Here is a 24445-nt window from a genome sequence, read left to right as displayed (position 1 = left end):
TATTATGAGTGGACCAGGCCAGTGCCGTGCGGCTGCCCCGTAAACAGTGTGTGAACATTGTTAAGTTGTGGGTGAGCATATCAGACAACACAGCAATTCTTCAAACAGCTCTTTTTTATTCACAGGCCAGAACTGAACTGAAGGGTTCAGTCAGCCTGCTTATATAGCGCTCCAGTACAACGTAACTGTAACAACTTTCTGTAACTATCCAATCACTGAATGTCACTTTCGATCCCTTATTTGCATATGTGGACCTGAACTATCTACAGTATCCCCCTGCTGGCCCAGGGTGAGAACTTCAGTACATAACAAACATGGTGTGGCTCTTCCACTGCAAATGCCGAGCGCGGAAGCACGCTTGGCCCCGGGTCCCGTGATGGTACTTGTCGTAACAGGGGAAAGGCCATATGATGTCTCCCTTGGGCAGAGGCGGGAAACGGGCCCAGAGCGAAGAGGCACACCAGGAGCTCAACACAAGCCAGGGAGCTCGCTTCATATTTGCACATTTCTATGAGCGTAATTGGGAAGTGTGACAATTAACATATTGTGAAGAGCGTTGAGTCTCCCTCCTGCCAGCTGAGTCTCCAAGCCAAGTGGGACGACTGTGAGGAAATACCAAATGCTGGCAGATAATGAGCGCAGATCCCTTCCAACCCCCTTTCACCCCAACAGGACTTGATGAAATCTCTCTCCACGCCCCTTTCCCTCCAATTTGTGTTTCTGCCAACAATATCCCCAAATATCACAGCTGATTAGAAATATATTAAAGGATAAAATAATAATAATAATAATAATAATAATAATAATAATAATAATAATAATAATAATTAGTAGTAGTAGTAGTAGTAGTAGTAGTAGTATTTATACCTCACCCATCTGGCTGGATTTCCCCAGCCACTCTGGGCGGCTTCCAACAAAATATTAAAAATACAATAAAAAATAAGACTTTTGTAACAGCATCTAAAGAAAAGGGGCATTAATGGCAGGCATGTCTTCTTAGGGAGACGAAAGTGATGAATTTAAAAAGGGGGGAAAATGTCAGCCTTGATGTCAACATTACTGTCTGCGTAGAAAAAACAGAACCTATTAAATAATTCCCAATTTGCCACCCACCCCAAGCTAGCTGCCTAAGGGTGGCTGCCTCAATTTACCTAATGGGAGCCCACCCACCCCCGCTCTGTCACCCCTTTTAATCTCTCTGATACCTCCTGATCTGACAGCTGCCTTTTCTTTTTCTGCTACCCCACCTTTTCCCAGTTTCCCCTCTCCCGCTTCAGCTTCTGTCTCTAATTATGGACTTCTGTCTGCCACAGACTCCCCTCGCTCACTAAGCCCTGTTACCTCTTCCCAGTCTTCACCTTCTTTCATGGTCGTCCTACTACCACTCCCCAGGCTCTGAGCCTTCTTCCCTCGGTGCTTTCCCCAGCTGGTTCCTCCCACCATTCCTTTTTATATATATATAATAATATTTTATTAAGTTTTAAGAATAACAACAAAGAGAAAAAAGAAAAGGCACAAGAAAAATATAAAGACACAAAAATACAAAATTACAAAATACAAAAAAAACAATCATTTAACATAGGAAAACAAGAAAAACAAAAAGCACACAAAAAAGAAACAAAAATCCCTCTTTTTAATTTCTCATCTTTGATTCACTTATTTTCCTTACTTCCTCACGCCTCCCTTTTTTGTATCCCTTTTAAAAATTAATTCAGCAAATTCATATCCAATTAATTTATCCAATTTATTATCAATCCAATCTTATTTTTTTCCCTTGTTGCTAGAACCCCTTCAGTTCATTTCAATGTCATCAACATTCAGAAATTTTACCATGTTTCTGTAAGCAAATTTTAAATTTCCTCCAATCTTCTTCCACCAACTCTTCTCCCTGATCTCGGATTCTGCCAGTCATTTCCGCCATTTCCATGTAGTCCATTACTTGCATCTGCCATTCTTCCAGAGTGGGTAGATCTTGGGTCTCTCCCACCATTCCTCTGCGTCCAACCAGCCCATTATACCTACCTGGAGATGTGGACGGTTGAACCATAGCTGTCAACCTTCCCTTTTTTTACGGGAAATTCCCTTATTCCAGCACCGTTTCCTGCTGCTTCCCGCTGCTATCCCAGATTGTTAGATATTCTGTAGACTGTCCCCAGGACAGGTGAGGCTGCTGATCCCTTATTTTCAAATCTGAAAGTTGACAGCTATGGGTTGAAACCAGGCCCTTCTGCATGAAAAGAACGTGACCTTCCCCAAGGGAAGGTGGAGCCCAAAACACAAACATTCTGGATTCACTAATCTGGAATAAAGACCACTATGCTTCAATTTTCACTATTGCTATGCCAGATTGAAATTCCCAAGCCCATGCAGGCCTTCTTGGAAGCAAGGCCCTCCAAGTTTAGTGGGGTTACTCTTAAATGAGCATACGAAGAGTTTTGTTTTCCTTTTCATAGTCCAACTCAACTGCAGTGGTACCTTGGTTCTCAAATGCCTTGGTACTCAAACGCTGAAAACCTGGAAGTAAGTGTTCCGGTTTTTGAACGTTTTTCGGAAGCCAAACGTCCAATGCGGTTGTCGGCTATTGTTTCTAGGGCACCTGCACCAATCAGAAGTTGCGCCTTGGTTTTTGAACATTTCGGAAGTCAAACAGTCTTCCAAAACAGATTAAGTTTGGCACTTTTGTTTTTGCTATTTATTTTGCATTTTTGAGGCTTTTTCGGTGAATGTTTTTGTGACTGTGTGGAACCCAGTTCAGCTAATGATTGATTGTGTGACTGCAGAAATGGATAAAAGCCCACTATCCAAGCAATGACTATCATCAGTGCACATAAAACAGGGACTACATAAAACAGGGGCCAGCAACCTTTTTCAGCAGGGGGCCAGTCCACATTTTGGAGAGAAAAAAATTAACGAATTCCTATGCCCCACAAATCACCCAGAGATGCATTTTAAATAGAAGCACACATTCTACTCATGTAAAAACATGCTGATTCCTGGACCGTCCCTGGGCCAGATTTAGAAGGCGATTGGGCCGGATCCAGCCCCCAGGCCTTACTTTGCCTACCCATGACGTAAAATGAGTCTGGGGTCCACATGCAGCTCCTCAGCCACAGGCTGCCCATCTGGGTACTAAATGCACAGAAATAAACATATCCACCCCTCAGCTACTGGATCCTTCCCTAGCCTGCATTTTTTTCTTGCCAACATTCAGCGCTGAGCGCCTGGTACTTCCCAGGGAATCAACAAATGACGGGGAGCGTTCCTCAGCAGATGTTGGAGAGGACTGATAAAACCTTGCAACGTCAGCAGCGGCGTCTTATGAAACCGGCTGAGGTCTGGAAAGCAAACAGCTGTTTTTCCTTGACAACTGTGCAAAACCCCCACACTAAGCCCCTCCCAACCAACTATCTACCAAAATGCAGCCAGCCCAGCTATGGCATGGGACTACTTCAGATAGCAGACCAGCAAAGTCCCCCACCCACCTTACGTCCAGATGGCTTTTCCGGCAAAGGCTCGCACTCTCTGCTCCCGGCCAACAGATCAGGCCAGCGCTCCCCAACCTGGTGCCCTCCAGAGGCAGATGGGAGTTGCGGTCCAAAACATCTGGAGGGCACCAGACTCTTTTAGATACAGATTTAAACTACAATAAAAAAAACACAGAGGATAGATTTCCATTCTGTCCTGCTTTTATATAGCTGATATACCTCTCCTAAAGGTAAAGGGACCCCTGACCATAAGGTCCAGTCGTGGCCGACTCTGGGGTTGCGGCGCTCATCTTGCTTTATTGGCCGAGGGAGCTGGCGTACAGCTTCTGGGTCATGTGGCCAGCATGACTAAGCCGCTTCTGGCGAACCAGAACAGCACACGGAAACGCCGTTTACCTTCCTGCTGGAGCGGTAACTATTTATCTACTTGCACTTTGACATGCTTTCGAACTTCTAGGTTGGCAGGAGCAGGGACTGAGCAACGGGAGCTTACCCTGTTGCGGGGATTCAAGCCACCAACCTTCTGATCGGCAAGTCCAAGCTCTGTGGTTTAACCCACAGCGCCACCTGCGTCCCTTTCTGAATACTGTATTTGGTGCTTTTGTTTTTGCTATTTATTTTGTGCTTTGGTTTTTGAGGCTTTTTCGGTTAATTTGTTTTTGTGACTGTGTGGAACCCAGTTCGGCTACTGATTGATTGTGCGACTGCGGAAATGGATAAAACCCCCCCATCCAAACAATGACTCTCATCAGTGCAGGTAAGGAAAAAATAATAATTTTAATTTTTATCATCTTCAATACTGTATTATTTATTTTATAGTACAGTGCATTATTGCTTTTATTTTACGGATCAACGGTCTCGTTAAAGAGTAAAATTCATCTTAAATTGCTGTTTTAGGGGTTTTTTAAAGTTTGGAACGGATTAATCTGTTTTGCATTACATTCTATGGGAAAGCGCGCCTTGGTTTTGGAACGCTTTGGTTTTGGAACGGACTTCTGGAACGGATTAAGTTTGAGAACCAAGGGACCACTGCACCGGTTGCTGGAAACAGCAGGGAGAGTTGCTCTTGTGTTCGAATCCTGCTTGCGGGTTTCCACAGGCATCTGGCTAGCCACTGTGAGAACAGGATCCTGGACTAGATGGTCCACTGGACGGACCCCGCAGGCTCCATCTAGCTCAGTATTACAATAAATAAATAAAATACTTTTTTTATTTATACCCCGGGCTTCAATGGGCTAACAACAAATTTAAAACACTTAATTGATGCAACAAAAAACAGCATAAAGTACAGTATAAAACGTGAATAACAATAAATTCAGAATTCAAAAATCAATTTGGGGGGGGGGATTTTATTGTCTCCTCTTGACTTGCAGCAACTGTCTGGAGTTTTAGGCAAGGCAGATGCCATTGGGGGTCGAATGCGGGACGGTTTGCATGTAAAGCAGATGGCTTTCCCACTGAAAGATGCCTTTACCCTTCTGCACTGTGTGTCAAGTAACGCTCCTCAAGCAACAGCTGCAATATGGTATTAGGCAAGTCGAGCACCAAATGCCCTCAATCTTCACGGTGAATTCTCCAAGAATTCTCCAAGATTCGGGTTTTCAGAAAATCTGGAACTTTTTAAAGCAAGGAACAAGACAGCCGAGTGTCAAACTGGGTAGCACATGGAGATGAACGCAGTTGGACGGCGAGGGGCAGATCCTGCACTTTGTCTAAGGAGAAGGGAATTAAAAAATCAGCACCCTGCAATTCAAAACGGGATTCTGCAATCCAATTACACACGCAAAACAAATTTGCATATTTGTTAGAGGTGTTGCTTATATTTGTTATTACCAGGCTTCCTTGGAAGATTTTAAGTGGAGGTTTGATGGCCACCTGTCAGAGATTCTTTAGCTGCTATTGCTGCATTGCCGGGGGACAGACTAGATGACCCTTGACGATCCCTTCCAACCCTCCAGTTCTGGACTAAATTCCCAACTTCCTGCTGAAGCCGCTCAGGCCTCTGTAACACAGGTGAGCAACTAAGAACACTCCTCTGAATGATCTCAGTGATCAGGCTGGGATATAAGTGCTCAGGTATCCTGGATCCAAGTTGCTCAGTGCTTTGGGGATATCAGGTGTAGGCGACACTGCTGCCAATGCACGATCGGGAGCCTGGTGACTATGTTGACAAGAGAAACCAGGCTTTGGCGGTAGAACCAAAGCCTTCTGGCTCAGCTGTTTGAGGGAGATAAAAATCTGGCCCACGGAGCCAAGCTGAGTTCCTCACCCTTACTAGACAGGAACGCATGATCTTCATAAGTGCATCCTACTCAAAATCAATTCTTTGGCTGTCCAGATTGTACAACTTACCGTATTTTTCGCTCTATAAGACGCACCAGACCACAAGACACACCTAGTCCTTGGAGGAGGAAAACGAGAAAAAAAAATATTCTGAATCTCAGAAGCCAGAACAGCAAGAGGGATCGCTGCGCAGTGAAAGCAGAATTCCCTCTTGCTGTTCTGGCTTCTGTGATAGCTGTGCAGCCTGCATTCGCTCCATAAGACGCACACACATTTCCCCTTACTTTTTAGGAGGGAAAAAGTGAGTCTTATAGAGCAAAAAATACGGTAGGCTGCTAAGGAACAAAAAGCTATTTGGTAGAGAATGCCTATGGCTCCTGGCAGTCTCACACGCAAATGGAAATCTGACGAAGTTATGATAATAAAAAAAAAGACAGCAAAATGTTTTATTAATGTCAAGTTCTCCAGACCTCAGTACAAAACTCAACACGAGAGCCACATTGACGTTGCAAACATAAATTGGTTTTAAAGTCATTTAAATAGCATGGCTCTCCCCCGCCCCAAAAAAAGATGGCAGGAAGTTGTAGTTTTTGTGCAGGGGCTGAGAACGGTTTGTCAGATAGCCCTAGGCCCCTTGCAGAACTACAGTTCCCAGGATCCCTTGCAGCAGGAAGGCAGTGAGCCTCAACTGCAAAACCAATTGAATTCTGAAGCTGAGATGTACCCAAATCTGCCACATGCAAAGTGGGCCGTCTCACCCATCTTCTCTCAGTTCAATTCAAGCCAGGGGCACATCAGGGGAATTCAGCTCCACCTAAGATGGAGAATCGCCCATGGCAGTTGGGAACCAGTGCAAAGGACTCAGGAAACCATAATGTAAACCCTAAGAAGGCATAGAAAAAGATGGCTCCCCGTGGCTGCAACTGACGCGTCTTCTTCCCATTGTTAGCTGGTTGCTGCCCTTGAGGATTACTCCAGCTTACAAGTTTGGAGCAAAGGCAAGTTTTCCTGGGACAGCCTTGCCACCAGTGCAAATAATAAAGTCTTTTTCCATTGATAACAAAGAGAGAGAGAGAGAGAATTCCATCCATTATGCTTAGCAGGTTCCTTTCCACAATGCTGTCAAAGGCCGGAAGTTCTCAGGAGGAACAGGGAGCTTCCCATTGCCGGAAGATCCGGAAGACCTTGCGGGATTTCACAGAGAGGTTCTGTAGCAGGAAGGAGAGACAAACTTAAGCATTCACACGAGCGCAGGCAAAAACGTGTAGTGTTATCTCTGGAGGCAGCAGTGTGATGCTGCAGCAGAAATGGACAATGCAATTTCAGGCTGCATTACTAGTAGTTTCCACAGGTGGGATTTCCCTGAACAAACCCTGTCAGAAGAAGAAGAAGAGTTTGGATTTGATACCCCGCCTTTCACTCCCCTTCAGGAGTCTCAAAGCGGCTAACATTCTCCTTTCCCTTCCTCCCCCACAACAAACTGTGAGGTGAGTGGGGCTGAGAGACTTCAAAGAAGTGTGACTGGCCCAAGGTTACCCAGCAGCTGCATGTGGAGACGCGAACCCGGTTCACCAGATTACGAGTCCACCGCTCTTAACCACTACACCACACTGGCTCTCTGTCAGCAAAAGCCCTGGAGCAATGAGGCTTTCCCCTACCCCCCAAATTAGATCTTGGGGGTGTGTGTCAGAGGAACCCCCAGAATGGTGAGCAGGGGGTCGTTTGGGGGGGAATCGTTCCATCTCGCAAGTAGAAACTACAGCTCCTGGCAGTCCCAACCATCACATCCGGGAGTTGTAGTCAAAAAATCAGGTTGGCGGATGCTCTTGTAGACAACTTTGAATGGTTTCAGAAGATGATAATAAAGATTGGCTGGGGTGTGGGGAACAAATCAAAGAAGGGAAGGATGTAGGAAAGGACTACAGTGGTACCTCGGGTTACATACACTTCAGGTTACAGACTCCGCTAACCCAGAAATAGTGCTTCAGGTAAAGAACTTTGCTTCAGGATGAGAACAGAAATTGTGCTCCAGTGGTGCGGTAGCAGCAGGAGGCCCCATTAGCTAAAGTAGTGCTTCAGGTTAAGAACAGTTTCAGGTTAAGAACGAACCTCCGGAACGAATTAAGTACTTAACCCGAGGTACCACTGTACAATAATTCATCAAATTTTAAAAACTTCTCTAAACAGGGCTGCCTTCAGGTGTCTTATAGAAGTCAGATACAGTGGTACCTCGGGTTACAGACGCTTCGGGTTACAGACGCTTCAGATTACAGACTCCGTTAACCCAGAAATAGTACCTCGGGTTAAGAACTTTGCTTCAGGATGAGAACAGAAATTACGCTGCAGCAGCAGCAGGAGGCCCCATTAGCTAAAGTGGTGCTTCAGGTTAAGAACAGTTTCAGGTTAAGAAAGGACCTCCAGAACGAATTAAGTATTTAACCCGAGGTACCACTGTACATTTTACCGGAAGGCTGAGGTGTGTTGGGGAAGGATGGACACATGAAACCTTCCTCAAATCCCTGCAGAAAGAACAGGGCAAAGACTTTGTTCTCTGCCGCTCCACAGAGCAAAGGACCAGAACTAACAGGCTGAAGTTCCAGGGGGACAGATTCTGGGTGAACACCAAGAGAAACTCAATGATCAGAGCAGTTCCACAATGGAAGCAGTCCCCTGGGTTTCTCAAAGAGGTGGATACTGACCCCTCCTGAGGTTGATGGGGCTCTATAGGGGTGGAAAAGATTATGAGGTGCATTGCATGAATTTAATTTGGAACGATGGGCATCAGAAATCAAAGGCATGGGCATGAAGCTCCCTGGGTGGCCTTGGGCCAGTCCTTGCCTCTCGGCCTAACCTACCTCACAGGGTTGTTGTGGTGATTAAATGAGGAGGGGGAGAACCATTCACACCACCTTGAGCTCCTTGGAGGAAAAGGCGGGATGTACCGTATTTTTCGCTCTATAAGACGCACCAGACCACAAGACACATCTAGTTTTTGGAGGAGGAAAACAAGAAAAAAAATATTCTGAATCTCAGAAGCCAGAACAGCAAGAGGGATCGCTGCGCAGTGAAAGCAGCAATCCCTCTTGCTGTTCCGGCTTCTGGGATAGCTGCGCAGCCTGCACTCGCTCCATAAGACGCACACACATTTCCCCTTACTTTTTAGGAGGGAAAAAGTGAGTCTTATAGAGCAAAAAATACGGTAAATGCCGCAATTAATTTACTAATAAAATTAATGTACAGAGTGCACTACCCAAGCACATGAGGAACATCTGTATGTAACAAGGTATTTTCAGAGAAGGGTATTCCTTTTTCTTCTTTTTTTTACATTTTATGATTCCTAGTAATGATGGAAAAATGCTGATCATATACGGTGGTATGTCTGGTTGTGACCGGGATCTGTTCCGGAGCCCCGTTCGTAACACGAGCAGAACGGACCTGCATCTGCGCGTCCGCGGGTCGCAATTTGCCACTTCTGCGCATGCCATCTAGGCTTGTGCCCATCCCTGCCTCCTGTGTTAGGGAGTTCCACAGGCTAACCACACGCTGTGCGGAAAAGGGCTTTCCTTGTTCTGTACAGCACCTAGCACGCCACGGGCACTGGGAGACGGGTTCTCACCTCTGACTCCAAATCCACAGGCCGGTCAGACTGCCTAGAAGCCAGGAGGGCCTTCAAGGTGACCTGCCAGCCAAGGTCTTCCTTTTCCTCCTGTTGGGTCCCTCCAGAGCTCACAGGCTCCTTCATCACATTGACCCATGGGCACCAGTCGCGATGCTGGGAAATGGGGTCAAAGAAGCTCCGGATAGATGAATCCTGAGAGAGAGAGAGAGGAGTCGGGAATTTATTATTATTATTTTTGATATATACATTTTAATTAATTTTTTAACATATCAGTTCCAACAGTCATACAACATATCTTCACATCTTATACAAGATTTTTGACTTCCGTCAACACCTCTGATGATTTTCCGTTCTTTATCGCTTAATCTGCATTTCTCAATTTACTATTACATTTAATTATCCTGAACTAATAATTTTTCCCGTAGTCTTTCTTACAATATTTTGAGTAGTTCACCTTACAAAACTTCTTGCAGTCTTACTAGCATAATCTGTTCACTGCAATTACTTTTCAAATACCCGTATTTTTCACTCCATAAAGTGCACCTAGTTTTTAGAGGGGGAAATCAAGAAAAAAAATCTTATCCCCCCCCCCCAAGCCCCAAAGAGCAAAGAAGCCAAGACTTCAAGTGGGATGGCTTCCGACCGGGAGGGGCTGCGCGCGGCTATGGCAATACCCCCACCTCCCGCAAAAGCCCACAGGAGCCATGCACCCTTTAAGGAGCGCGCGGCTCCTGCGGGCTTTTCTACGAGGAGGGAGAAGGGACTGACTGGCCGCGTCAGTCCCTTCTCCCTCCTGGGGAAAAGCCCGCAAGAGCCGTGCGAAGCTTGTGTGCGGCTTTTGGGGGCTTTTCCTGCCTGCCTCCCCCCCCCCTGCATTTGCTCCATAAGACGCACACACATCTCTCCTTACTTTTTAGGAGGGGAAAAGTGCGTCTTATGGAACGAAAAATACAGTAGCTCATATATTTGCCCCAGCCTTCTAAGAATCTCTGATTCCGCAGGTTTCAAATTCTTCCTGTTAATTTATCGAGAGGAGTCGGGAATTTCAATGGGAGGAGGACAAAAGAAAGCAGGCGTTCAAAGCCATGGCAGAGAAGAGAAACCGGGAATCAGTGTGTTTTTACATGAGTAGAATGTGTCCCCTTATTTAAAAGGCATCTCTGGGTTATTTGTGGGGTCTGCCTGGTGTTTTTACATGAGTAGAACGTGTGCTCTTATTTAAAAGGCATCTCTGGGTTATTTGTGGGGCATAGGAACTCGTTCACCCCCCCCAATATAGTCTGCCCCCCCACAAGGTCTGAGGGACAGTGGACCAGCCCCCTGCTGAAAAAGTTTGCTGGCCCCTGTTCTAATTTATGCTTTCTCCTTCCTGAAATCTTCTGTCTCTTGAAGGATTGGCTTATTCTTCCTTCTCCTCCTCCATTCCCCCTGCCAAGCACACACCGAGCTGCTGGTGGAGCACAGTCGCGCCCGCTTGGTCCTCCGGTGAGGGCTGCAGGAGACCTCTGCCCCCAGGCTGCCATCGCTTTGCCCCATGCTGCGGGTGACGGGACGGCTGCGGGTGGTGGGGCTCGCTGCTTCCGCCTCGGCTCGTTCGCTGGAGCTGGAGCTGTCCCAGCTGCGCATGCGGCTGATCACGGGGGACAGGCTCTTCTCGTGCTGCGCAAGGGAAAGGAGGCATTAGCTGGGTGTGCCGTCCCCCTGCATTAAAGCAAGCAGTGGGACTCAGAAGAGGTCCCAGAGGGGCAGGAACTATTCTCCCTCCATCCCACTCCTACACAGAGGCAGCGAGTGACAGAGAGAGGTGAAGACAGAGACAATGAAGACAGAGATGAAGACAGAGACAATGAAGACAGAGACAACAGATGAAGACCAAGTTAAAAAAGACACAGGGTCAGTAGATTTGCAGTAAGGGAAATGAAAAGATGAGAGCAGTAGAAATAAGCCCATACCGGCAGAATATGCCCACCTTACCTAATTTATACGGATCACAGATTTCCTTTATGGGTTACTTTAGCAAGCAGCATTCTTTTGTTAAAGGTAGCGGGCTCTGCTTCATTGGAGGTATATAAACAGAGGCCATTGGAGGTATTTAAACAGAGGCCAGAATTTTTCAGCTGTGCTTCCTGCATGGCAGCGGGTTCAACTGGACAACCCTCGTACCGCGGTACCTTGGTTTGCGTATGTCTTGGTTTGCATTCGTTTTGGATTACAAACACGTCAAACCCAGAAGTGTGTGTCCCAGTTTGCAAACTTTTTTTGAATTACAACCCATTTTGGGGGGGATTATGAACAATTTTTTTTGGAGACCCCCATTGGCGAACGCGCGCCTTGGGTTACAATCTGTTTTGGTTTACAAACAGACCTCTGGAACCGATTATGGTTGCTAACCAAGGTACCACTGTAGTCCCTTCCAACTCTATGATAGGGTAAACACACACCCTTACGATACGATAATCGATACGATACAATATTCTTTATTGTCATTGTCCCATACAGAACAATGAAACAACCTAACACTGCGTTTAAAACCAAAATTGCATTTGAATAAAACTGTTTCTCAGGTGGCTGGTCTTAGTCTTGATAACCATGTACCTTCTTCCAGAAGGCAGAAGCTGAAAGAGATAATTTCTGGGGTGCGCACTATCCTGCGCTATCTCTGCAGCTTTCTTATGGCATCTTATTACGCTCTAAAACTCACAGGAGGAGATCCAGAAAATCTAAACAGAGCCCAAGAAGGCAAATAAATTTTTTTGCTGGTGGTACAAATGCAGGTGGCACAAAATGTACAAATTTTGAATTCTGGTGCTGGAGGAGACTCTTGAGAGTCCCATGGACTGCAAGAAGATCAAACCTCTCCATTCTGAAGGAAATCAGCCCTGAGTGCTCACTGGAAGGACAGATCCTGAAGACTTTGGTCACCTCATGAGAAGAGAAGACTCCCTGGAAAAGACCCTGATGTTGGGAAAGATGGAGGGCACAAGAAGGGGACGATATAGGACGAGATGGTGGGACAGTGTTCTCGAAGAGACCAGCATGAGTTTGACCAAACTGCGGGAGGCAGTGGAATACAGGAGTGCCTCGCGTGCTCTGGTCCAGGGGGTCACGAAGAGTCGGACACGACTAAACGACTCAACAACAACAACAAATGCAGGGCAGGGATTTGAAAGAGGAGCCCCGGCCCCAATGTGAAAGGAAGCCCCTTCCAGCTTAGACCTATAACTTGCCCCCCCCCCAAGACTGACCTGCTCAGAGCCCAGAGGGAAGCTCGTGTCCCGGCTACGGGTCATCATCCGGCGTGGGGACGTGGGCACCGCGGGGACTCTGTCCGTGCGCCCGTCCGAAAAAGGGAGAGGAGTGCTGGTGAGGCTGGAGGGAGGCTCCATCTCAGGGATGGCCGACTCGATCTGGTGGAAACCCCATAGGCCCACCTTCCTCATGCAGCGACAGCAGGTGATCAAGGGGAGATGGACGGATGCAGAGGAAGGGCTGAGGGAAGACGCAAAAATTAAAATCAGGAGATAGAGGAAATGCGATCCATACCAATACATCAACCTAGCCCTATCTGGAAAGCCCTGGGGTTTCCAAGCTCCTCCAGGCTCACCTTTCCCAAGCTAGTGCCTCCAGATGTTTGGAACCCCAGCAACATCTGGAGAGCCACAGCTTCCCCGTCCTGCGACAGATGGTGATTACAAGGGCAGCTGCGGGACAACTTGGCCAGTACAGAAGGAGCAGGGGAGACGGGACTGGAATGTGGGAATGTATGAATGTGCCTGGCATCTTTAAAAAAAAATTCAGAGAACGGAAACTATTCAAAGAATATATAAGGTTATATTATTATTATAATAATGATGCTATCCTAGCAGAACTGAATGGTACTTGTATATACACATTTTTCGCTCTATAAGACGCACCAGACCAGAAGACGCACCTAGTTTTTGGAGGAGGAAAACGAGAGAAAAAATATTCTGAATCTCAGAAGCCAGAACAGCAAGAGGGATTGCTGCGCAGTGAAAGCAGCGATCCCTCTTGCTGTTCTGGCTTCTGGGATAGCTGCACAGCCTGCATTCGCTCCATAAGACACACACACATTTCCCCTTACTTTTTAGGAGGGAAAAGTGAGTCTTATAGAGCAAAAAATACGGTAACAAATGGAATAAATATACTAGATGAATATACAGGAAAAGTTATAAAACAAACTGCACGATAAAATTAAGACAATAGAAAAAGTACAACGAGATCGATTGGAAGTTTCTTTCAGAAGACTTTACAGTAGTACCTCGGGATACATACGCTTCAGGTTACATACACTTCAGGTTACAGACGCTTCAGGTTAAAGACTCTGCTAAGCCAGAAACAGTACCTCGGGTTAAGAACTTTGCTTCAGGATGAGAACAGAAATCGTGCTCCAGCGGCACGGCAGCAGCAGGAGGCCCCATTAGCTAAAGTGGTGCTTCAGGTTAAGAACAGTTTCAGGTTAAGAATAGACCTCCAGAACGAATTAAGTACTTAACCCGAGGTACCACTGTATTAGAAAAGACAGGATGTTATAACCAATCTTCATTTCTAATTGTTAACTCTTTTTTTTTTATTTCCTTTACAGTGGTGCCTCGCAACACGAAATTAATCCGTTCCGCGAGTCTCTTCGTCTTGCGGTTTTTTCGTATTGCGAAGCACGGCTATTAGCGGCTTAGCAGCTATTAACGGCTTAGCGGTGCTTAGAAGCTTTAAGAAAAAGGAAACAAACTCGCAAGAACTCGCAAGACGTTTCGTCTTGCGAAGCAAGCCCATAGGGAAATTCGTCTTGTGGAACGACTCAAAAAACGGAAAACTCTTTCGTCTTGCGCGTTTTTCATCTTGCGAGGCATTCGTCTTGCGAGGTACTACTGTACCTTCTCTCTATTATATTTTTGTGTTTAATTTTGATGTAACTATTTGTAATATATATGTAAGATGACATTTTAAATTAATAAAGACGAATTTTTTAAAAAAGAAAGACATCTTTCGATTGGGTATGTTTAGCCTGCAGAAGAGAAGACTCCGAGATGGTGTGATAGCCATCTTCATATATGTGAAGGGCTATCCCCTGAAAGGTGGAGCAAGCATGTTTTCCGCTGGATTCAAATTACAAGACAGTAGATTCCGACTAAACACCAGGGAGAACCTTCTGGTGGTAAGAGCTGTTTGACAGTGGAATGTCACTTCACTGGAGGTTTTTAAACAAGAGATTAAAAAAAGGTAGAGGGACCCCTGACCATTAGGTCCAGTCGTGGACGACTCTGGGGTTGCGGCGCTCATCTCGCTTTACTGGCCAAGGGAGCCGGCGTACTGCTTCCGGGTCATGTAGCCAGCAGGACTAAGCCGCTTCTGGCGAACCAGAGCAGCACACGGAAACGCCGTTTACCTTCCTGCTGGAGTGGTACCTACTTATCTACTTGCACTTTGATGTGCTTTCGAACTGCTAGGTGGGCAGGAGCAGGAACCGAGCAATGGGAGCTCACCCCGTCACAGGGATTCGAACCGCCGACCTTCTGATCCGCAAGTCCTAGGCTCTGTGGTTGAACTCACAGCACCACCTGCGTCCCATTTCTTTTGCTGTGCTTCCTGCACTGCAGGCGGTCGGGTTAGCTGACTCTCTCAGTCGCCTTCCAATTCTACAATTCCATGATTCCGGTTGCCTACATACCTACTAGTCCATCCACAGAGGGCCAAGATGCAGGCCGGGACATGGATCTGAAGGTCTGAGGCACGTTTGACTGGTGTCTTCTCACTCTCTGTTTTGCAGTCGGCTTCCTCCTCAATCAGCTGCAAGACGTGGCTGATCTTCTCTTCGGTCAAACCCTGGGAAGCCAAACGAACCATGTTAACACACCCCCTAAAGGGAACTGCCTGCTTTCTGCAGGTTACCTAGAAAACTTGGGATTCTGTACCTGAAAAGCTCCCATTCTTCCCAAAGTGAGCTGGGGAGCAGAGATCTCTCCAGTTTCCTGCAGGAGCACCAGAAAGGAAGGAAGAGAAAATGCCAACGGGCCTTCATGGAAAAGAGCTTGGGTCAGAGAGACGCCACTCTCCTTTAGTCCCCAATGGCAGCCTCTCTCCCCCCAGGTGGAAAATCCAAGGCTGGGAGAGCAAAGAGACTGACCTGGTAGAAGGCAGCTTTCACAAACTCCACCTGGTACACAGGCTGAGACCCTACCTGCCCGCAGACTGTCTCACCAGAGTGGTTCATGCTCTAGTTATCTCCCGCTTGGACTACTGCAATGTGCTCTACGTGGGGCTACCTTTGAAGGTGACCCGGAAACTGCAACAAATCCAGAATGCGGCAGCTAGACTGGGGACTGGGAGCGGCCACCAAGACCATATAACACCGGTCCTGAAATACCTACATTGGCTCCCAGTATGTTTCCAAGCACAATTCAAAGTGTTGGTGCTGACCTTGAAAGCCCTAAATGGCCTTGGTCCTGTATACCTGAAGGAGCGTCTCCTCCCCGTCGTTCTGCCTGGACGCTGAGGTCCAACTCCAAGGGCCTTCTGGCGGTTCCCTCCCTGCGAGAAGCCAAGGTACAGAGGGCCTTCTCGGTGGTGGCACCCGCCCTGTGGAACGCCCTCCCATCAGATGTCAAAGTGATAAACAACTACCTGACATTCAGAAGACATCTTAAGGCAGCCCTGTTCAGGGAAGTTTTTAATGTGTGACATTTTAGTGTATTTTTGGTCTCTGTGGAAGCTGCCCAGAGTGGCTGGGGAAACCCAGCCAGATGGGCGGGGTACAAATAATATATTATTATTATTTATTATTATTATTATTATTATTATTATTATTTCAGTGTTCCATGAGATTTTGAGACCTTGGGTGGCACCTGACAAACACCCAAGTGCAAGGTTTTCCATTCGCACATGGAACTCGCCTGCAACTTGCACTCTTCCCAAATCTGCTACAGAGGGTAAGACGACCCCCCAGATTTAGTAGGTGTGCAAGTTTCATTGCATAGGTGGAAATCTTTGCACAAATGGAATGTGTTCCTTGGCACTATGTTGGATATAACCCCTTCAGCCTGAGTTTGACCAAACTGTGGGAGGCAGTGGAAGACAGGAGGGCCTGGCGTGCTCTGGTCCATGGGGTCACGAAGAGTCGGACACGACTAAACGACTAAACAACAACAACAACAACAATTCATACTTCCTGGACTGAGCTCAGACAATCAAGGCATGGCTACGTCTTGGCTCCTATTTAAAACCCTGTCTGAGAGTTGCAGCTGGTGAGTTACAGGTCAAGTGTCCCTCATTTAAAAATTCAGATTGATGCTCGAGTCCTTTAATCCATGGACTCTCCCCTCCGCTTGTCTCACTTACCCCGGCAGGGTCGCAGGCCGCTTGAGAACTCTTACCATGCTTTTGAGATCTTCTGATTTCAGAGTAGGCAGCTGAAGTTCTAACTGGCAGAGGTTCTGAAAGCGCTCCAGGAAGTCACTGAAAAGGGCAAGGGGCTCGTCGACCAGCAAGACAGAAAAGCGATCTAATCAAAAGGCGGAAGAAATAGCAGTCTTAAGAACAGTTGGCCAACACACAGTGGGGCAGGCAGAGCAGTCAACAAAAATGCTTGCCAGTGGCGACTCATTTAATCAAGTTTCAGATCAGACACCACCCTTCTCCTCTCATGACTTCTTCCAGCATGCTCAAAAGCCATGGGGAAATCTTTGGCCATTTCCCCTTGGCTCCCTTTCAGGCTTTTAGTCATGCCACACATAAAAGGTAAAGGTAAAGGGACCCCTGACCGTTAGGTCTAGTCGTGGCTGACTCTGGGGTTGCGGCGCTCATCTCGCTTTACTGGCCAAGGGAGCCGGCGTACAGCTTCCGGGTCATGTGGCCAGCATGACTAAGCTGCTTCTGGCAAACCAGAGCAGTGCACGGAAAAACCGTTTACCTTCCCACCGGAGTGGTACCTATTTATCTACTGTGAGATCATATTCATCCAGTACTATACAAGCTGCACTGGCTCCCGGTGGAGTACAGGATCAGGTTTAAGGTGCTGGTTTTAATCTTTAAAGCCCTATACGGCCTAGGACCCTCGTACCTACGGGACCGCCTCTCCTGGTATGTCCCACAGAGAAATTTACTGTCTGCAAATAAAAACATCCTAAAGATCCCAGGCCACAGAGAGGTTAGGCTGGCCTCAACTAGAGCCAGGGCTTTCTCGGCCGCAGCTCCAATCTGGTGGAACGCTCTGTCCGAAGAGACTAGGACCCTGCGGGACTTGACATCTTTCCACAGGGCCTGCAAGACAGAGCTGTTCCACCAGGCCTTTGGTCAGGGCGCAGCCTGACCCCCTCCTCTGGCAACCTGCATAGAATTTTGCTTGATGGTTGCCATTAATTTGATTTTAATTAATTTTATAATGAATGTTTTTAGAATGTTGAACTATTTTGTTTGTTGTTAGCCACCCTGAGCCCAGCTTCGGCTGGGGAGGGCGGGATATAAATAAACTTTATTATTATTATTATTATTATTATTATTATTATTATTATTATTGCACTTTGACGTGCTTTTGAACTGCTAGGTTGGCAGGAGCAGGGACCGAGCGTTTCCATGTACTGCTCTGGTTTGCCAGAAGCGGCTTAGTCCTGCTGGCCACATGACCCAGAAGTTGTACGCCAGCTCCCTCGGCCAGTAAAGCGAGATGAGCGCCGCAACCCCAGAGTCGGCCATGACTGGACCTAATGGTCAGGGGTCCCTTTACCTTTACCAGCTTAAGACAGAACACCAAAAAGCATCCCCCCAAATGCAGACCATTATCGATGGTCCAAATGCCTGGGAGAATAAACACGTTTTCGCCTGTTAGCATGATCTAGCTCCTTTTTCCCACCATCAGCAAAGCGCTGCGCTGCTTACCTGGGCAGGGGCTGTCAGGCCAGAAGCAGAACTTCTCGTGAGCCGCTGACAAAGCCTTCCTCAGCTCCACGCACCTCTCTTTGTCTGGAAAGCAAACAGACCTCCTGAATGCCAGGTCTCCCCAGGAAAGGAGCTCCCTTGAAAAATCCTTTAAAACTGGTTAAGTGACAAAGAAACCATGCCCATTCAATAGCTCTCCTGAGCCTGGCACCTCCCCAGCTGTTTATGACAACAGTTCACATCAGGCAAACTCAGTGTTTTGTTCAAATGCTTTTTATGCTGATAACCTGCTCTTACATGGAACTGTCTCTGAGGGGGTGACCAAGTCCATATTCACTCAGTGCCATCATTGCCACAACAGCAGGTGCTTCTAGACTAACCCCTTCCCTCCCCTTTTATGAAGATCACCCGCTCTGGGATCCCACAGCTAATTCTCCCCTGGTCTCCTCGCTGGCCCAAATAGGACTAATTTAGCCAGCTAGCCCTGGTGATCATCTAATGTTTATTGGATGGATTTACCCCCCCCCCCTAAATTGATTTTTGGATTCTGAATTTATTGTTATTCACGTTTTATACTGTATTTTATGCTCTTTTTTGTTGCGTCAATTAAGTGTTTAAAATTTGTTGCTAGCCACCCTGAGCCCTGTTTTCTGAACCAGGAAGGGCGGGATATAAATAAAAAATTATTATTATTATTAATCGCTAGGGACACACAGGAACTGGTGCAAGGTGGTGGCTAAGAGACTGAGCGGTGAACTGGGAGTCTCCCACTTCAAATCTTGCCCACATCATGAATTCACTAGGGACTCCAGCTATCACCTAGCTGAAGCCATTCCAACAGGGCAGAGCAGTATGAGAGGTGCAGGGGTTAAAAAAAATGCTATAAATCACAGACTGGGAACCTTTGGACTTCCAGATGTTGTTGCACTATAGCTCCAATAATCTCTGATCACTGACCATGATGATCATGCTGTTTAAGACTGATGGGAGTTCTTAAACATAAGAAGAGCATGCTGGATCATGTTGATGGCCCATGTAATCCAGCATCATGTAATAAGAATAATAATTTATGATTTATACCCCGCCCATCTGGCTGGACTTCCCCAGCCACTCTGGGCGGCTTCCAAAAAAATATTAAAATACAGTAATACATCAAACATTAAAAGCTTCCCTAAACAGGGCTGCCTTCAGATGTCTTCTAAAAGTCTGGTAGTAGTTGTTCTCTTTGACATCTGGTGGCAGGGCACTCCACAGGGCGGGGGCCACCACTGAGAAGGCCCTCTGCCTGGTTCCCTGTAACTTGGCTTCTCACAGGGAGGGAACTGCCAGAAGGCCCTCGGTGCTGGACCTCAGTGTCCGGGTAGAACGATGGGGGTGGAGACGCTCCTTCAGATATACTGGATGTTCTAAGAGCAGCCAACGAGATGCTGGTAGGACTCTTTTCATCCGGTTTCCAGCATTCCAGTCCCTCATCCTGGAAGCAATGTGTGCCCCTCCCCAGAATTCATTTCCTAATGATCTCTAGCATTGAATTTGCCTTTCCCCCCCACAGCTGTCCACATTCCACACTTGCCCAAGAAAATCACAGAATTGTGCAAATTGTTACAAAGGGTTGCCTTTGGATTTTAACAGACTGGGCCCTGTCAGGATTTGAGGCTCTGCGGCACTTACACTTGCTGAAGTCGAAAGCCAGCTGTAGACTGGCACAGAGGTAGGCCTGGCAGCTGGCACACTTCAACATATCGCACTCGATATTGGTCCATCCATACTTGGCACAAATCAGAGGGGACAACTCGTGGGGTTTGCCTGCCCACTTGAGGGAGTGTTTGCGTTAAGGAGCTCAACTTTTTATGCTTAGGATAAAGGTTTCATCTTCCGAGGGCCTACCATGGCATCTAAAACTATGTCCAACTTTCCCAGCTGTCTAAAGCACCTCCAGGTCCCTTTCCTTCTGTGATGGAACCCCTATTGGGGGACTTCCCTGGCTTTTCTGGCCCACGTAGGACCAGTCTGGATAGTTGGCCTTGGTGAAGATTTGACGTTTTCTCCCAGCAAAGAGTTTTTGATCTGGGCTTCCACTGAAATGAGGCTGCATTTTAAGTAGTATTTTAATCTTGTTTTTAAGTTGTATTTTAATCAATTGTTTTTATACCTGATGTCAGCCGCCCTGAGCCCGGTCTTAGCCGGGGATAAATAAAATTGTCTGCAAGTCAGAAGAACCAATCTACTTAAGCTATTTTTTTTCAGGTGGGACCAATCCTAGTTCCATCTATGCATATGAAATGCCAGCACTTCCCCATTAGAAGTATGTTTTCCAGCCCCGGCTCTGCCTTTCTGTGCCCAATTCTTACCCTACTGCTGAACAGTCTTCTCACTTAGACCTTCACTCACCTAACCTACAGAACATGCCCAACTGTGACTTGTTACGAATCCCCACTACAGTGGTGCCCCGCAAGACGAACGCCTCGCAAGACGAAAAACCCGCTAGACGAAAGGGTTTTCCGTTTTGGAGGCGCTTCGCAAGACGAATTTCCCTATGGGCTTGCTTCGCAAGACGACAGCCCATAGGGAAATCTCCGGGACAGTGGGGAAGCGCAGCCGATGCCGGGAACGCCTCCCCCCGCCGCCCGGCTTCGGGGCGGGAACGCCTCCCCCCGCCGCCCGGCATCGGAACGATGTCCCGAAGCTGGGCGGCGGGGCGGGAAAGCCTCCCCCCGCCGCCCGGCATCGGGGCATCGTCCCGAAGCTGGGCGGCGGGGCGGGAACGCCTCCCCCCGCCGCCCGGCTTCGGGGCGGGAACGCCTCCCCCCACCGCCCGGCTTCGGGGCATCGTCCCGATGCCGGGCGGCGGGGCGGGAACGCTTCCCCCGCCGCCCGGCATCGGAACGATGTCCCGAAGCTGGGCGGCGGGGCGGGAAAGCCTCCCCCCGCCGCCCGGCATCGGGACGATGCCCCGATGCCGGGCGGCGGGGTGGGAACGCCTCCCCCCGCCGCCCGGCTTCGGGGCGGGAACGCCTCCCCCCACCGCCCGGCTTCGGGGCATCGTCCCGATGCCGGGCGGCGGAGGGAGGATTTCCCGCCTTCCCAGGGGCATTTAAATCGCCCCGGACAGCGGAGAAGTCCTCCGCTGTCCCAGGCGATTTTAAAATGCCGCCCGCCAGAAGAGGTCGGGGGAAGGCGGTTTCCATAGGAACGCATTAATTGATTTTCAATGCATTCCTATGGAAAACCGTGCATCGCAAGACGAAAAACTCGCAAGACGAAGAGACTTGCGGAACGAATTAATTTCGTCTTGCGAGGCACCACTGTATTTGGCAGTTTCCAAATTACAAAATGGGGAAATTCCCAGTGGCTGATATTACTCTTGACTACTGGGGAGTTGCTTGATATAGTTGTCTCAGAAACAAGGGAAAAAGGATATGGTAAATGTTTCCACTCTGCTAAAGTAGGCTTCTTTACTGGTGGCCTCAAAAGGCAGCTCATCGATCTGGGGAGATCCATTTGATACTTCAGTGAAAGCGGACGAATCCTTTCTGAAATGCAGGGAAGAGATAGTAAAGTAAGACAATTTTCTGTTCATGGTGGCAGCAAGAACCGATTTCACTCCTATCTTTCATCAGCACAAATATGTCTCCACCCAGACCAAAATAAAGCTTCTACAATTGAACAGTTGAAGACCAGCAAACTTGGCCCACTGAACCAATATACAGTGGTACCTTGGTTTACAACCATAATCCGTTCTGGAGGTCCGTTTGTAAACAAAAACAGATTGTAACTCAAGGCGCGCTTTCGCCAATGGGGCCTCCAAAAAAAATTATTCGTAATAATAAAAAAAGGGTTGTAATCCAAAAAAAGTTTGCAAACCAGGACACGCACTTCCGGGTTTGACGTGTTTGTAATCCAAAACGTATGCAAACCAAGGTACCACTGTAGCTCAATGACAGTGCAAAGCACAGGATCAAATGTGTTAAAACCATTCAATCTTCACAGTCAGTACTCAGAATAGCTTTCAATTTCCATACAAACATACCAAATGGCACACGATTAACATGGTCATGCACAGGGTTTTTTTAAAAAATAAAAAATTATTCTCATTTATTTCCTCACACTTATGACAATAGTGTATATTAGCATGAGCAGAAGTAGAAAGCAGTTGGGAACTGAGGTAAGGTAGCATTGTAGCAGCTTGGAACACTACTTTTTACAGACAGCTGCTGCTTTGGTGGCAACTGCTGGAACAGGCATCCACGCCAGCACACCTGGCCTAGAAGGGAATGCTGCCTTCAGCCTGCAAAAGGTTCCCCACTCCTGATACAAACTAAAGCATTATCAGCCACATGTTAAGTCCACAGCTGTCCTGGGAGCAGAAAACGGGGGACACCTGCCCTGCTTTGGGGGCATCCCCTAGGTTGGCAGCTGGAAACAGAATAATGCCCAGGATGTTCCTGTTTTCCCTTTGATAAAGCGGCGCAGTTCTTCCCAGTGAGGTCCAGCTCCGAGGGCCTTCTGGCGGTTCCCTCCCTGTGAGAAGCCAAGTTACAGGGATCCAGGCAGAGGGCCTTCTCGGTGGTGGCGCCCACCCTGTGGAATGTCCTCACATCAGATGTCAGAGAAAAACAACTACTAGACTTTTAGAAGACATCTGAAGCATAGCTGTCAACTTTCAGATTTGAAAATAAGGGATCAGCAGCCTCACCTGTCCTGAGGACAGTTTACGGGATATCTAACAGTCCAGGATAGCAGTGGGAAGCAACGGGAAACAGCGCTGGAATAAGGGAATTTCCCACAAAAAAAGGGAAGGCTGACAGCTATGATCTGAAGACAGCCTTAGTTTACGGAAGCTTTTAATGTTTAATAGGTTATTGTAGTTTAATACAGTGGTACCTCAGGTTAAGTACTTAATTCGTTCCGGAGGTCCGTTCTTAACCTGAAACTGTTCTTAACCTGAAGCACCGCTTTAGCTAATGGGGCCTCCTGCTGCTGCTGCGCCGCCGGAGCACGATTTCTGTTCTCATCCTGAAGCAAAGTTCTTAACCCGAGGTACTATTTCTGGGTTAGCGGAGTCTGTAACCTGAAGCGTCTGTAACCTGAGGTACCACTGTATTCTGTTGGAAGCCACCCAGAGTGGCTGGGGGAAACCCAGCCAGATGGGCGGGGTATAAATAATAAATTATTATTATATTATTTTTCCTACAGTACGACTCATCTTTAACCCCGCCTGGCAGAATTGTTGCAAGGATAAAAATGGGGAGGAAGAAGGAGAGAACCAGGGAGGAAAGGGGGCAGGATGCATGAAGGTATTGATCAAATCCAGGTTTCTATATCCTGTGCAATCCCGGACCCCTTGCTTCTTCTCAGCCCTGGGATCCCGCTTGCCCGTCATCGTCTGGCCTGAAGCAGCACCGAGGGGAAGGCGAGGTTCTCCGGCACCAAAACCGCCTCGGACGCCGCGCAGGCCGTTTCTAGGTGCGGATGGGGCGGTCGGGCTTCGGCTGCTCGTCTCCCCTCCCCGCTCACCCTTCCGGGCTGCTCTCCTCCGGAGCGATCCCCTCATCGATCAGCTCCCGTATCTTCTGCGGCGTGATGGCCGGAGACTTCGTCTTGCCCCCCGAATCGCCATCCTCCTTCTCCGAGGCAGCAGCAGCAGCTGCCGTAGCGCTGGGCGCCGCCATCTTGGTCCCTCGGTATAAACCTTCCGCCGCGCCTCCTCACCAAAGCAACATTGGTTCCGGGGAAATTCGGTTCCGCGCCCATCACTACCCGCAAGGCTGATCTCATTCATTCATATTTTCTCTCTCTCTCTCTCTCTCTCTCTCTCTCTCTCTCTCTCTCTCTCTCTCTCTCTCTCTCTCTCTCTCTCTCTCTCTCTCTCTCTCTCTCTCTCTCTCTCTCTCTCTCTCTCTCTCTCTCTCTCTCCTTTTCAGCTTTATACATTTCACTGATTTTACAATCATTTTAACATTTCAAAAAATCGAACTTCCTTCCCCCTCTTTTCTGCGGTTCCTTAAATTTATTGTTAATATCTTCTGCATATCCAAATGAACTTAGCTTGCTCATTTATTCATCTACTTTAAATATATACTCTTATGAATGCTGTTTTTATTGTGTTATGCAAGCTGGTCTTTGACCGTAATAAATTAAATTATCTACTCTTATAAAACTGCAGGTT

At 47.6% G+C, this 24445-nt stretch overlaps 1 protein-coding gene across 1 annotated transcript; it reads right to left on the bottom strand.

The window, feature by feature from the left end:
* Positions 1–6197: 6197 nt before the first annotated feature.
* On the bottom strand, positions 6198–23967 carry ZC3HC1 (zinc finger C3HC-type containing 1). Its single transcript, XM_081927153.1, has 10 exons — positions 23794–23967; positions 21699–21809; positions 19948–20099; positions 18277–18360; positions 16776–16903; positions 15074–15228; positions 12633–12876; positions 10831–11046; positions 9385–9579; positions 6198–6976 (listed from the first exon to the last, which is right to left on the bottom strand). Exons 1-10 carry the CDS (start codon positions 23946–23948, stop codon positions 6908–6910), a joined length of 1509 nt encoding a protein of 502 aa, XP_081783279.1. The 5' UTR covers positions 23949–23967; the 3' UTR covers positions 6198–6907.
* Between the last annotated feature and the right edge of the window lie 478 nt (positions 23968–24445).

The sequence above is a fragment of the Podarcis melisellensis genome (genome assembly GCF_964234715.1).
Source record: "Podarcis melisellensis genome assembly, chromosome: 10".
NCBI lineage: Eukaryota > Metazoa > Chordata > Lepidosauria > Squamata > Lacertidae > Podarcis > Podarcis melisellensis.
Note: the sequence above shows the minus strand (reverse complement) of the source record. Positions and strands in the feature narration are given on the sequence as shown.

Bases quoted from the DNA above. Each gene is read 5' to 3' on its own strand.
- ZC3HC1 (XM_081927153.1), bottom strand. From the start codon at position 23,948: ATGGCGGCGCCCAGCGCTACGGCAGCTGCTGCTGCTGCCTCGGAGAAG. The intron at 15,229-16,775 runs GTAAGAGTTCTC...TTGGCTTCCCAG, and splicing joins CAGAAGATCTCAAAAGCATG to GGTTTGACCGAAGAGAAGAT. The intron at 9,580-10,830 runs GTGTGTGCTTGG...TCTCTCTCTCAG, and splicing joins TGTGCTCCACCAGCAGCTCG to GATTCATCTATCCGGAGCTT.